The following is a 15,231-nucleotide window of genomic DNA, read 5'->3' on the forward strand; positions in this document are numbered from 1 at the left end:
ACTCTTAGCAGCCCCATGGACTGCAGCCCACTAGGTTCCTCCATCCATGGGATTTTCCAGGCAAGAGTACTGGAGTCGGCTGCCATCGCCTTAATATTTGGAAAAGTAGTAGGAAGAAAGAAAATGAACGATTCTGATTTCCAGGGGAAGTCACATCAATATTTTCGTACACTCTTTCCAGTCTTTCTGATGTGTGTATTGTTTAATATGTGTGAACCCATGGCGTATCAAAATAGATGTATCACTGTTTTAAAAATTAGCATCTTCTGATTATAAAAGGAAAGTGCACGCATTATAGAAAACCTGGAAAATACTGACATGCACTAAAGGAATTGAAGTCACCTAGAACCCCATTAGCCAAAAACACCCCACAATGAATATTTTCATATATTCTTTTAGTCTTTTTCTATCAGTTTTTTTTAACACAGGTAAATATATGGCTCATCATGTGCAAGATTTTCAGCTATAGTTATGGGCTTCCCTGGGAGCTCAGCTGGTATAGAGTCTGCCTGAAATGCAAATGCCCCTGAATTGATTCCTGGGTCAGGAAGATCCCCTGGAGAAGGGATGGGCTACCCACTCCAGTATTCTTGGGCTTCCCTGGTGGCTCAGATGGTAAAGAATCTGCCTGCAATGGGGGAGACCCAAGTTCAATCCCTGGGTTGGGAAGATCCCCTGGAGGAGGGCATGGCAAACCCACTCCAGGATTCTTGCCTGGAGAATCCCCATGGACAGAGGAGCCTGGTGGGCTACAGTCCGTGGGGTTGCAGAGTTGGACATGACCGAGTGGCTAAGCACAGTACAGAACAGAGGTCTACATGGATAATGACAAGGCAGAACTTAGTGACAGTATTTGCCACTTATTCAACAGGGGTTTTTGGCCACATGGCTTGGTTTCCAACCAGGAGTTGAACCTGTACCCCCTGCAGTGGAATCATGGAGTCCTAACCCTGATTAGGACTTTTCCTAGCCAGGAAATTCCCTTCAACAGCTTTTTAAGTGTGTCCATTCATAGAGCCATCAAAGTATCTGTAATCCTTAAAGCCTGTGTTAAGTTTCTACCAAGGGGAATCCTGATATGGATCACCAGGTTTTTTGTGGTTTTTTTTGGTATCCAAGTGGGTATAAACCATTTACATGATAAGAATACTCCACACATAAAGCTTTCACTCTGATGTAAAAGCCCTTCTAAAAGAGGGGAGACAGCAGTTGCAGTCTGATGAAAAGGTTTTAGTATCTTACAATGAAAAATACATCATGTGCCTTAAACAATTGGCACACCTGAATTTACATAAAAGAGGCTTAACAAGAAAATAAGGCTTGACTGACAGTGGCTCAAGAAAATTCTAAATGGTGTTTAACAGACTGGATCTTATGATAATATCATCTCAAAGCATTTATTATCAAAACAAAAAACTTCAGTTATACATAAAGTAATAAACCTTTACAAGAGCTCTTAAGGAAAGGAGGCTGTGTAAGTCTGCACACAATTACTGAGGGCAAAGAGCAAAGGAGAACTCCAGTCGGAATGTAGATTATGTTCATACAGCTTGCTCCTGACTTAAACACTCATGACACACTGGATGAACTGCAAGAGAAAAACCAGTGTTACGCTGCAGACCCCAGAACATGGAACACACCCCTGCTTATTTCTACGCAGCTTACATTTTGCTATTCATTTGAATTGTGGATTTAAAAAAAAAATTTTTTTTAAATAAGAGTAAATGATGGATGGAAAAGTTCATTTTTTGAAGGAAGCATTCTAATATAAAATCCAGAGGGTTTCCTCACATCAAACCTTCTTACAGGAAGCTGATGCTACCTTAATGCATAAAGAATTATTTAAATTCCAAATTAATATCTTACTCTAAATGTGACCATGATCAAAGGCACCTACTCACAAATATAAATAACAGTCCAACACACAGCAATCATTTCTGCTCCTGTTCTCAGTTTTCTTTGGCTTTCTTCCACCACCAGCAAGGCCCTGGACACTGCTAATTCCTACAGCATTCCTGCAAGGACCAGCTGACGCTCCCTCTTTCAGGGAAAAGGGAACTTGGGTCAGGACATTCAGATAGATGTCCTTTAAGTGGCCCTGTGAGAAACCATAGCCTGTGCACTTTCCACCCCACAGGCTGCCTCTCCATCCTTGCAAACAGAGCGGGACTGTTACCTGAGACGTTAATGCACACTGAGGGAACACACCTTTAAGCAAAAGAAGTAAACATATTTACGCAATAGCCTTTTAAGTGTGTACTCAGAACTGTAGCTGCTGCTAAACCGAAAATATGTGCACGTTTGTATTTTGAAATGGAGAAACCTTTTAGTTGTCACAGTGATGTCCACTCTAAAAGTGGTTTATCAATGGCTGAACAAAAACTGGAGACGCACCTAAACATCTCCCTAGCTGTGCTGTGTCTATCCAACCAAGGCCAACAAAGATAGCACGTGGTTATGCTCACACTGGTTATGTATCTGTATCCTGACGCATTTAGTGTGGCTGTACAGTAAATACAGTTTTAAATTATGACTTAAGTTTGTGCCTTTTGTCCTCAATGAAGAACACAGACGTGCCAACTGCAGCTTCGAACCATGCAAGTTATTTCTCAATGACAGAGGTGATTTGTATAAAGGAGACAAAAGTAGATATAACATCTGCGTGGTGGTGTTTTTCAAGGACATTTCTTATTGAAATCTCACAATAGTCTAGTGAAGACAGCATTATTATTCTTTCCTCAAATAGTCTCTGAGCAATGAAAAACCTGCCTAAGTGATTCAGCTAATCAGTGAGAAAAGCTGGGCCTTGACCTCGGTTGTTTAATGCAACAAACAGTGGTCTATGGATAAGACAAATAAATGACATTAATAAATTTTGGATGGTGACTCCTGATCATGTAAGCCTTAACTGCTCTGGGATCCTTAAGATGCTCTAAAGAGCCAGCTTCAAAGGGATGCCCAATTGCTGTACATCTCTTTTACTCAGTTACGAATTTACTCAGACTTACATCATCATATGGGAAATTCACTACACCTTGCTGAGCAGTATCCCGTCTTCGAAAGCTGTCTGTAAAACACAACAGTAAAATTTATTAGCTTTTTTAGAACATCTGAAATCATAATAGTTAATTATGTCAGCAGAGTTTCAAATGCAGTAACAAACTGTACAACCAGCCAACAGAGACAGAAGGCCAAAGCAAAGAAGTCAACTGTAGCAATATGAATGGATTTAATATGCAGCCAAGTAACACAGCAAGCAGAAGATGGCCAACTGTCTTTCCCAACCTGAAGTTGGAAGAAAAGGCCTTATCCCAAAGTCGGTAAAAGCTGCACAACTTCTGAGGCCATTCCTTAATTGTGATGGAAGTATAGAATTTCAGACTTCTTAATAACAAAGATATGTTAAGAAACAGATGCTTCTCCAGTGGCTCAGCCATAACCACCTGCAATGCAGGAGACGCAGGTTTGATCCCCGGGTTGGGAAGAACCCCTGGAGGAGGGAATGGCAACCCACTCCAGTTTTCTTGCCTGGAGAATCCCATGGACAGAGAAGCCTAGTAGACTACAGTCCATAGCATCACAAAGAGTTGGACATGACTGAGCACACACACACAGATGGATGGCGTCCTTAATATGATAAACAGCTATGATCAAGTACTCCACCCATTTGAGCTTTGTCCTACTAAATGAAAAGGATTTACTTAAAAAAAAGAAGAAAAGAATCTGCCCTCAAATTTGTCAGGATGCAAAAAAATTATAAAACCATATATTAAAAGGGGTAAAAAAAACTAAAGAAAGGAATGGAACAGGAAAAAACATACAAAGGAAAGAAAAAGAGGAGAGAGAAAAGTAGAGATTATTGATACAGCCTCATTTGAGAAGGACATCTGAAACACAGACCACCATTTTAAATTACTCTCCAACAGGAGGAATTAGGAAAGAGGGCTGCTGCTGCTGCTGCTGCTAAGTCGCTTCAGTCATGTCCGACTCTGTGCGACCCCATAGACGGCAGCCCACCAGGCTCCGCCGTCCCTGGGATTCTCCAGGCAAGAACACTGGAGTGGGTTGCCATTTCCTTCTCCAATGCATGGGCAATTTCACTTTTTTCAAGTTATCTCACTTTTATCAAGTAGTTCACGTTCTAAGGAGAAACCACAGAATACTGCTCATACTCTAATCAAAAATCTACCAATTAGCTTGGTACATTTATGTTATAGAACACTAAAGTTTAGTTAAGACTTCCTTCTCCCTCCCTGAGCCACTCAGCTCTCCAGGTCTTAGTTCCCCGACCAAGGCTTAAACCCAGGTCCTGGCAGTAAAAGCACCGTCCTAACCACTGGACTGCCAGGAAATTTAGTTAGGATCATTTTAACAGCAGATTACTTAATATGTGAGAAAAATTTCTGAGGAAACAGAATTATGTGCCAGGCCTGCTAATAGCAATCTCAAAGGACACACCTGTTAAAGCTCGCAGCTTGACGCAACAGGCGATGTAATCATCAAAGGTGATCTTTCCATTGGTACTGTATCGTTTTGCAATTGAATTCACAGCCTGGGGACTCAACCTAAATCCTGAAAGGAAGAAAAATCATCCAGCAAAAAAAAAAGAAAAAGAAAAAAACCCCTCCAATTTCAAGGATTAAAATAAATAAATAAATAAAAATAATTTTAAGCCCAATTTTTTAGGAGAGGGCTCATTTAAATTATGAATAGGTGCTATTTCTATAAATAGAAACGTAGTACTTAGTTTTATAAATTAAATAAAAACACAAAACCAAAAAGCTACTAGTGAACAGAGGTGGAATCAGTCATACCCACCCATTGTCGTGAGGGCCTTCTGCAGTTCTTGGGGATCCACTGTTCCACTCCTATCACTGTCAAAGCTGATAAAGTGCTGTCTCCAGCCGTTCAGTACAGCCCAGAGTTCTTTAAATTCATTGAAACCCATTGTGCCTGACATGTCTCTCTGAACTGTAATCAAGGATTAGAGCATCTTTATTTTGCAACATTTTCTAATGATTAAATCAAAGATCAAGGATAAGGGAATTTAATGTTCTTTCTGCTGAAAAAAATACTGTACATTCTTTTGGGCATGACAGGACAAAAAGATACTCTAATGATATAAAAATAAAGGCCTATGGAGAAAAAGCTCTGAGTACGTATTTTCTGTGAGGAAAAGAGATCATCTATATGAGTGACTACAAGGAAATTAGAAGGCCATTGTGAGCTACCTGTAACAACCAAAGTGGTCTGCACTTTCTGAGTGGTCCAGGCTATGCTGCTTACCCTTCTGTCCAGGGTCCTCTCTAGCCCTAATATTCCCACAGTTAGGCCTCCCAGACCCACTGTTTCCACTTTTGGAAAATGAGGTGGGATGAAGGCACCACACCATCAGCAGTAACTCAACGAGTCTTAACAACAGTGACATGAAAAATCCCATTGCTTGAAGGTCAGTGTGACTCATGCAGGGTGATCAATGTCACAGCAAAAAAGTCGCCTTGACTGCTCTGGTTTCTATACTTGTTTGTTTATGATGCTTCCTCAAATTCTTAAATAACAAATGTTCTGCTTATTAAACTTCCTTCCTTTTTCACACCAAGTGACATCTTAAAAGCTAATGATTTTGGAAAACTTTTCTGTGGTCATTTGTCACTTTGTGTTTACTGAATATTAGTTCTTAGACAAATTCCTTCAAGGTTTTTTTTTTTTAAATCCAGAATAAAATACTCTAGACTGCCATCAAGGTAAAGGATACATCCAGCATTGAAACCATAAGCCGGCAAGTCTCCAGGTTAAAAGCTGTTAAATCAAGAAAAGTACATACATATTAATACAATTTCAAAAATTCACATTACATTGGATACTTCAAATTAATAGGAATGTGATTATTTATACACTTTTATTCTTACATGCTGCTCAATTTATGTGAAACTAAATTCATTGAGCCTTGAAGTAGGCTTATTTTCCAGACAGAGAGAACTCCTTACAGAACCCAAATTTGATTTTAAAAAATTTAATAGAAACCTTTTTTTTTTTTTAAAAAGTATGGCCTAGTACTGTTAATATTTTTAGGTGTGATTCATGGCTTTTAAGTTGGGGGATAAATGTGTCCTTACCTTTAAGAAAAATATGCACTGAAGTTATCTATAGGTAGAATAATGTTAAGAGATCTGGAATCTGCTTTAAAAGAAAATGGCTAGGTTTATAGATAAAACAAGAAGGGCAACACATTGATAATTGTTGATGCTGACGGATGAGTACAGGGGAGTTCATTGTATAATTATCTCTATTTTTGCATAGGCTTACAGTTTTCTATAACATAGTTCATAAAAAGTATTATATCCTTTTTTGCCTTTGAAACTATAATAGAGTTCAATCCACCATAATGAACCACAATGTATTGTATCCACCGCGGTGAATGGGTGGATCCAGTTGCTTTGTTCCTACGCACAATTGACTTTAGTTGGTTTTGCTAGCTCTGTGTAGATCATTGGTTTCTCTTTCTCTTCCCTTTAATGTCAGACACTGAATGGTCACCTCCTACCCCAAATTGCCTATGGCCTCTTTTCATAGACAATAAGATAAATATGCTTGCTAGAATTGTGGGTCAAACGAGAGCATTCTGGACTAAGACCCGATGACCCACTCAATGAAAGCCATTGTTCAGAAGCCTTTTCAGTTTACTCACGGCTCAAGGGTGTTCTGAGGGTATTTCCACACCTCACTTAGACAACCAAACAAGAATACACTTGCTGGTTTATGGCCTAATAGTACTCTACCTAAGTATCAACAAATTAAAAATAAAGAATTCCTTGCATCTTACCAAGACTGAGGGAGTAGTCTTAGGTGCAAAGAAGCTGTAAAACTAGGAGGAAGAAGTGACAAGGCTCATGTGGGCAAAGCCAGCATGAACTCGACAAGGCTGTTGAGATGTACACAGAGTTGACATTATTTACAGCTGTTACCAGCTGCATTTGAATCTTTAACCAAAGTGAACTTAAAACACTAGGCTAACTCTTATTGCTATAATGTTTCCAAATGTTACAAACTACAGGTTTTCTACTTTTAATAGATTCCTGTGTTTGGCATAGCTTAGAATCCTGAAATAAAAGGTTGGAGACTCTTTCTGTTTTGGTCCCTTAATCTCCATCTGATCCACAAAGATAATTCTTGGAGATAAGAAAAGGCAACACTTTGTTAACACTTTAAAGAAAAGAGTTGGTTGATTCTTTGTTGTGTTTTTAAGTTGTGTGGAGGTATGACGCCTCTCTAGTCTAGACCATAGGTTTTGAATCCTGAGCACTTAACAAGAATCACCCAAAAGCTTTAAAAGACCCTGATATCTGGGCTATACTACAGAACAATAATTATTTTTTTAGCTCTACTAAGATATGAGTGACATACAACACTGTGTAAGTTTAAGGTGTACAGTGTAATGGTCTGATGTATGTATATAATGACTGTAAGAAGGTTAATTACCACATGCGTCACCTCACATAGCTACCTTTGATGCATGTGGTGAGAACTTTTAAGATCTACTCTCAACAACTTTTGTTAAAGTACAGTCAGCATCACCACAGAACAATTAGATCAGAATCTGACCATGGGAATCAGGCGTTAGTTTAAATGGACACTTCTGATTTACACTGATAATCAGAAGTAATGTATAATCCCTTAGGTAAATACCAATCTTTCTTTAGTCAAAATACAAATAAAGGTGTATATATATATATATATATATATATTTTTTTTTTTTTTTCCATTTTAGGCAGTCTCCCATACTCATTAATTCATCAAATGCCTATTAGGTACTCCTGGTGTGCAGGGCTCAGGATACCAGGGACACTGGAGATAGCAACTGTGAAACTGGATCCTGTGCTGGCTGACCATTTCAAGTCTTGTGCACAGGGTGGTGGTGGTTTGGTCGCTAAGTTGTGTCTGACTCTTGCGACCCCCAGGTCCTCTGTCCATGGGATTCTCCAGACAAGAATACTGGAGCGGGTTGCCATTTCCTACAGGGTAGAAGAGGGTAAGCCATAATGGAGACACCAAAAACTACCAGATCTTGAAGTGTGAGAGGCTCCTTCATGTTGAAAGAAAGACTTGATAGAAGAGGTAACATTTAAGCCAAGCTGTGAAAGACAGGAAAGATTTGGGATATCTGGAGATGCTCATGTAAAGCCGGGGACCTGCACAAGCAAGGAAAGAAGCAGTGAAGTCCAGACAGGCCAAGCAGCGGGGAGAAAGTGTTGGGGGGTGCTGTGGATCTGGGACTGAACTCCTGGTAAGTCGGCTAACTTCTGTTTTATACGGGCACCATGGAGCTACCCAGGATTTTTAAGAGCAGGAGAGTGACAGGTTAGAATTCTGTGTTAGAACAGAAATCTGATCTGAGAAGGGAGGGAACGAGATGGGCAGGAACAAAAGAGAAAATTCACTATTCTGGGCAGGCAGTTCTGATGAGTTAGAACACTGACATCTTATTAGTTTGGGTGAGGAGATCTGTTCATTTCTTTTTTTCCTCCAGAAAGACTTTTTACTAATGCTAATCCTATCTTAAATAATGCTAATCCTGTTTTAAATAATTTCAAAGAGCAACCTCCCTCATCAGCACCGCCTCTGGGCATGACTGCTCCCTCTTAAACTGGTTAGGATACCACGCGATGTGTGTGCCCAGTCGTGTCCTTCTCTTTGCGGCCTCGTGGACTGTAGCCTGCCAGGCTCCTCTGTCTATGGCATTTTCCAGGCAAGAAAAGAAGACACCACAGGTTTTACTGTCTCCCACATCCCCATCTTTAGTTTGGAAGGTGGGTTGAAAAAGACCAATGGCTGCATAACTTCTCCATTACAACACCAACTCACAAACAGGATGGTTTTGTGGGTCATTACAGTCTCACATGGAGAAGGAAATGGCAACCCACTCCAGTATTCTTGGCTGGGAAATCCTATGGACACAGGAGCCTGGCGGGTTCAGTCCACAGGATCACAAATGGTCGACACGACTGAAGCAACTTAGCATGCATGCCCAGCCTTCACAACGAGATGACAGCAAGCAGATTAATCACAGAATTCGGGTGATAGATATGTCCTTTCTGTAACTCGGTGATCTAAGGTCATTACTAAATGTGGCTTTCTCAAAGGAAATTTCTAAAGGGACTGCTCTACAAGAATATACTGCCCACTTTGTTAGATTTTAAAATTGGCCACACCTCTTCTCCTGAACAGAAGTAGAGTAATACAGTCTGTATTGTGACATAGCTCACTTGTGGAAACCCTGCTATTAGATCTCCTTTGTTCACCAGCCCCAACTGCTTGAGATTAACAATTTAAATGTACTGCCTACAGTAGTGTAAAAAAAAAAATCTCTAGTGGAGAAAAGGGCTTCTTTTGTCGGGACCAGAGTAAATGACAGAAATCCAAAAGGTTTCTATTTTAATTCCATAACTAGGAAATAGTGATTGGATACTAAATTCATAAAACAAAGGATAATAAAAATGGATATGCTGATAGTTTAAAAAAGAGAACCACATAGTAACTATGCCCTGTCAAACAGTCAAAAACAGCCACTACAGGTCCACAGGTGTGAATTCTAGTTTGTGGGGTTTTTTTGTTTGTTTGCTTGTTTGTTTTTTGGCCATGCTGAACGGCTTGTGGAATCTTATTTCCCCAAACAGGGACTGAACCTGGGTCTACCACAGTGAAAGCCTGGAGCCCTAACCACCAGACTATCAGGAAATCCCCTAGTTTGAATGTTTTAATTCACAGCTGACCAAGAAGTTGAGGTTTCAATTTGATATTCTGGCTCAATTAACAGCAGGCAAAGAAGGTTGTAGGTCATGCATATCAGCCAAGACGCTGTTCTATCATGGTAAAGATATGATTTGAAGGGAAGCATGTGGCATGTGTGGGATAATGAGAAGGCCCCTGCCAGGAATGAGCATCCTGGTAAGAGTTCCCTCTCTGCAGCTTGTGCAGAATTCAAAAGGAAGGAAGTGGGTATAAGCACAGGGGGAGTCTATGAGGAACTAGGGGGCAGCGGGAAGAAGGATGAGTACAAAGAGTTTAGAAATTAGGAAGGGTACGTCTTACTTAGCCTGATGTAGAAAGAGCAAAGATCTGGGAGATGTCAAGGTGAGCACTCATGCTGCCAGAAGCTGAGAGCAGGAGTATATAACTGGCTCCTTGAGGACTAGGGGTGGGAGACTGGGCACTTGTGAAAAGGGAGGGTAGGACCAACTACTCAGAACTAGGGATGCAGAACAGGTCACCCCGGGACCAGGTGCCAAGCACTGGCCACCAAAAGCCCTAAGTGACACCACGTTCGAGCCAGAATAAGCTCCTGGCAAACAGTGAGCAGCAAATGTTCGCTCCTATCATTAATGACACCTGACCTGGAGGATTTCATTTCGGCACCTACCTCGGTTTCTGAGGAGGAGGCCACATGTCTTATTGGTTTGAATGGTTCCAGACACCCGGAACCCAGATCCAAGAAACCCACTAAACTGGTGGGGAGTGTGGGATGATTCAGTTAAAATAAATAAATTTATATTAAAAAAAAAAAGAACTATCTTCAAACGAGCATTTTGAAATACAAAAGAAATAAATTCAGCTTCTGAAATTCTTAACTTTGCCATTTCAGAAGCTCTCAGATTCCTTGAAGGCTGTAATAATCACAAGTAACATCTGCAACACGGATTTCCGAGTCACTCTGGGGCTGCTAACTCACGTTTGTATCCTCCAGCAATGCCCGACTGTGTCAGGCATCTTTGCAGCTCATCAGCATCTATTTGTCCATCCTTTTGAAAAAAAAAAAAGAAAAGGATTTACAAGAGTGACTTGTATGTTCCAGTTCTTTGTTTACACTCAGCATTCAGTATACCGATAATAATACAGAAAATGAATATTATCACACGAGACTTTTTTTAAATGGATGCCTTTCAAAAGTAGGCATTCTTTTTCTTCACTCTACTTCCCCAAACAACAAGTTACAGAAAGAAAGGAAACTGTTCCAGGTTCTCCCACAAATGGATAATTAAGGACATATACCAAAAATACCTTTCTTAGTACCTAGGCAAAGTGGGTATTCAATTTCAGGCTTTATTTGCAACAATCATTACACAAGAATTACCAAGTCTGAAAGCTGCTTACACCTATGCTTTGGTATTACCAATATCTTTTCGTCATTTCCTATAAATTCCTGAATTAGACTTGGCATAACTTCTAAAGCATAAGGTTCCTCTTCTTAATAAAACAGTAAGATTAATTCAGTTTCTTCCACTGAGACATATTTTTAAACATATAAATACCACTAGCTCCTATCCTTAACTACTCTTACTCTGAACTAGGAAACTGCAAAAGTAAGCAATTTAAAATACAATTATTTATGTATTTGATTAGAAGTTCTATTACTTGTCCTAGCTTTTTTTTTTTTTTCCTGTTGAGGGGGTAGAGGGCTGGGTACACAGATGACATCAGTAAATGAAAAGTTTGGTTCCCACAAAAAGCAGCCTCTGTGATCACCTTTGCTTAGAATATGATGAATGTTCTTTTCAGATTACAATTATACCTGGAAGACAAGTTCTCCATGCCTATTCACTGGCTGACCTAGGTCAGAACTAGAAACACGTTAAAGATTTTAAAATAAAAGGCCCAAATCCTCAAGTTCATGACTATTATACAATCTAGATGACAGACAGGATCAATAATGTGAAAGACAATGGACACGCTGCCGCAGACCAGGGCTGCTGAAAACTAAGCAGGTGGGGTGACTTTCGTGGCTCCTGGTACTGGTGATCTAAGAATGCAGAGACTTGAGCTTTGCTGTGTCTTGTGCTTTCAAAGATACTGATCACTAACAGGTGAAGCAGATACTTAAGGGGAAGCTCTTTCAGTTTTAGACTCAATTTTCCATTCAGTTTCTCAAACTGTACGTCTTCCAGTGCTGTTCTAAAAGGTGGTCACACGTTTTTATCCCATAATAGTCTACAGGCATTTTCACATCAAGACTGTGCAATTTCTAGCTTTTGATTAAAAGAAAGCTAGGTTGAATTCATGAGCACAAACATCCTCTTTGAACATGTTGGATTATAACAGCAGTATGGTATATACAGTGACCTGGTAGCTGAGGAAAAAGACCTCCTACAAGATGAACTATCACCTGTCACACAACTAGAAGAAGTGAAAGGTCTTGGGGGTGTTGACCTTAATTCATTCTCTGTCTGGGTCAACAGACCACAACACCTAATAAGGACATGGAAGGGCTGACCTAGTAATAGCATCCGCAGCTAAGAAAAACTAAACTGGCCACAAGATTAACTTCCTGATAGCAAGAAGAAAGTACCTTTCTTATTTTGAAGCTATTAGGTTTTTACCTGAAGTACCCATTTCCTAAGGGGGTAATTAACAGTCAAACTCAGAAAATGTCCCTCAGAATCTGGCTACAGAATTACTGGTACTACATGATTCTAATTGTACAAAGAAAGGTTTAAAGTTCAGTCGACCTGTAATTTCTTCTCTGGAAATTCACTGCCTGGACCCTGACAATTCACAGCTCTAAAGACATCTTTCTACCTTACATATCTTCAAAGCATATTTACACTAGTTTATTGTGTTCAATCTGACCCTAATTCAATCACAAGTTTAGTTCTGAATTGAACATAAGCATGGGTAACACACTGTCCGAGTTTGTTCCGAATATTCAAAAATAAATAACTGCCCATGAACTTCCTTCTCTCTCTCTTTTTTTCTGAAGCAGAAGCAAAGGAATTCTTTTCCAGAGGAACAGTCGTTTTTCCGTGTGACTGTAACAAAGGTTAATACAAATGTACAATCTGAAATTCCTTTAATGTTAAAGGGAAGAGCTAACCTGTCCAGCTACAGCAGCAAAGTAACCATACAGCGGATCCTGAGTTTGTCCGGGAAACGCAGGCCCTCCGGGAGCCCCTCCGTACTGTAAGACAGGGAACAAATGCATCAATCCGATGACCAAGTTTTATTCTTTCACCATTGAGTGCCTTGTGCAAAGCCAGGTTCGCAGTCAGTCGTTTGCTCCCCTCCCCCCTCCCCCTTCCCTTAACTCTCTACGCGCAATCACTCCTCCCCTTTCTCCCATTCTCACCCCAGTTATAATTTAAAAACCCGCAGCTAGGATCAAAATGAGTTGTCTTGACAATGACATCAGTATAAATGAAGTAACCTCTGCAAATCCCCATTAACCTGCAGTTTACTGAGATGAATGCAACCTGGCCATGCAACTTACCAGCAGGGCTCAGAACTGTCTTGCATGTTTTTTCCTAGCGTTTACGGTGTTTTTAAAGCGTTCTGAGACAGGTGTAGCCTCGGGAGGGTGAGGGGTGTCACGGCTAGGGAATATTCTTTTTAAGAAACAGTTCCCAAAAGGATGCCCGTCCCAGACTCAAGGCCAGGCTGCCATCCTCCCGGAAGTCTCTGACTCTAGCGGACTTTCCCTGACTTTCCTCGTTTTTCTCAATTTCGGAGAGAGAGAGAGAGAGAAGTGGATCGCAGGACCATTCTAGATTAAAATGGCTGTTGCTCTCAGGGAAGGCGGAGCGGAAGGCAACACCCCATTTGCACGATTTCACGCCGCGGATCCGGGAGGCACAGGGTGGGCTTCTTGGGTCAAACCTACGCGCGTCCCGGCCCCAAGCAGCAACCCGGGCGGAAGAAGGGACAGGAGGAAGGAGGTCGCCGGAGACCGAGGCCGGCCGGCGGGCGAGGCGGCGGGCAGGGCGGGGGCGCCCGGAACCTCCCCGGCCGAGACGACCCTTTTGGCTTCTCGGAGCCGCGGGCGTCTAGGGATCGCGCCCCGGCCGCGAGCCCGCGCGGACAGCACTCACCCCGCCTGCGTAGTAGCCGCCGCCGGCGCCAGGATGCCCGGGATACGCCATGCTGCACTCTGCGCCGCCGCCCAGCGCCTCCCGCCTCCCCGCCTGCCCGCGGGGACCGCCCAGGGCCGCACCATCCGGGCCCGCGGGGTACGCGCCTGGGGCCGCCGCCCGCGCCAGGCTCCGCTCCCGGCCTCCGCCCCTTCCTGCGCTCCGCCCGGTCTTTGGTGTTTTCTTTTCTCAGGCCCTGAAGAACCCCAGGTCTGGTAAATGACTTCACACTCGGGATGCAATTCACACCTGGGATTCTCCTCCCTTCAAAACGAATGGCACGTTCCAACACCGACCCATTTCGCCGGGTGTTCTTTTTCTCTTCCTGCTCGAGCATCTTCTGCTACGTTTTGTGTTTTAAACAACTTTACTGGACAGGCCTACGGGGCTGGAAGCGAAGTGTGGTATTGAAGGAAGGGGCCGAATGCCTTAGGGCAGCCCTGAGATACTCTCAGGGAAAAGAGACTTCGAAAAATCAAGCTGCGAAAGCGCCTTTGGACATCGGCAGTGAATTTCAGGACCTGAGCGCATTTGGAGTTGACCATTTCACTTAACAATAACGGCGTGTTTCCTTCCTAGGCGACATTGTCATCTCCAGTTTAAGCTGGATGTGACTCGGATATGGCCTGAAGAGGACAGCGGGCACTTACTAGGCAGGGCAGCCTCGGCCGGATTGTTCTTAGAAGTTGAGTTGTTCCAGTTATCTGGATGATTCAGGCAAAACAATCCCGTCCCCAAATCACTCAGCTACTTTTTATGCAAGAACAGTTTAGTGCAGGCAAAGAGTGTGTTGGTAAAAACACACTTGTCAGGAAGGGAAGAGAGCTGGATCTTGGAGTTTCACTCAGGTGATTCAGGAAACAGTTTTCTTTACTTCACAGCTTTATTTTTCACCCAGTTTAACAGTTTGAAGCAATTCAGCCGTGAGATTTTCTGGTTTGGTTTTGTTTCCTGCAATTTCTGTCACGCAGAATTCTTTGAATTTCAACAATTTCTTATTGTTTTAAGAAATGTAACAATAAGCAAGATTCACAGTATTTGCTGTGGAGGTTGCACAGAAAAATTGAATGAGTCATCAACATTTAACAAATATTGGAGCACCTGCTGTGTGTGGGACAGGGCTTGCCCATGTGGACCGGGTTCTCACTGGGGTCAGTTTTCCTCTCCTGTATAAACTTCCCTCTCAAGTTCTTTTGGATCCCCCAAACCTCAAAATGAAAGTCCTGAATTGTGAGAAAAATTCTAGTATTTCCTGTTGTCTTATATCAAATCAACTATACATTACTTGTTTTGTGTTTGATTCAGGAAGTTGATTCCTGTTTTCAAGTACCACAGT

At 41.8% G+C, this 15,231-nt stretch overlaps 1 protein-coding gene across 1 annotated transcript; it reads right to left on the minus strand.

The window, feature by feature from the left end:
- Nucleotides 1-1,372: 1,372 nt before the first annotated feature.
- On the minus strand, nucleotides 1,373-13,973 carry SRI (sorcin). Its single transcript, XM_040259775.1, has 8 exons — nucleotides 13,857-13,973; nucleotides 12,866-12,949; nucleotides 10,727-10,796; nucleotides 5,756-5,799; nucleotides 4,819-4,966; nucleotides 4,459-4,572; nucleotides 3,009-3,067; nucleotides 1,373-1,588 (listed from the first exon to the last, which is right to left on the minus strand). The coding sequence occupies exons 1-8, from the start codon at nucleotides 13,905-13,907 to the stop codon at nucleotides 1,562-1,564; spliced, it is 597 nt and encodes a 198-aa protein (XP_040115709.1). The 5' UTR covers nucleotides 13,908-13,973; the 3' UTR covers nucleotides 1,373-1,561.
- Nucleotides 13,974-15,231: the final 1,258 nt, after the last annotated feature.

The sequence above is a fragment of the Oryx dammah genome, unplaced genomic scaffold, assembly GCF_014754425.2.
Source record: "Oryx dammah isolate SB20612 unplaced genomic scaffold, SCBI_Odam_1.1 HiC_scaffold_18, whole genome shotgun sequence".
Taxonomy (NCBI): Eukaryota; Metazoa; Chordata; class Mammalia; order Artiodactyla; family Bovidae; genus Oryx; species Oryx dammah.

Excerpts from the sequence above, each read along its gene's own strand:
- SRI (XM_040259775.1), bottom strand. The coding sequence starts at position 13,907 with ATGGCGTATCCCGGGCATCCTGGCGCCGGCGGCGGCTACTACGCAGGC. Across the intron at positions 12,950-13,856 it reads GCGGCTACTACGCAGGCGGG|TACGGAGGGGCTCCCGGAGG; the intron begins GTGAGTGCTGTC and ends CCTGTCTTACAG. Across the intron at positions 5,800-10,726 it reads CATTGCTGGAGGATACAAAC|CTTTTAACCTGGAGACTTGC; the intron begins GTGAGTTAGCAG and ends TTGATTTAACAG.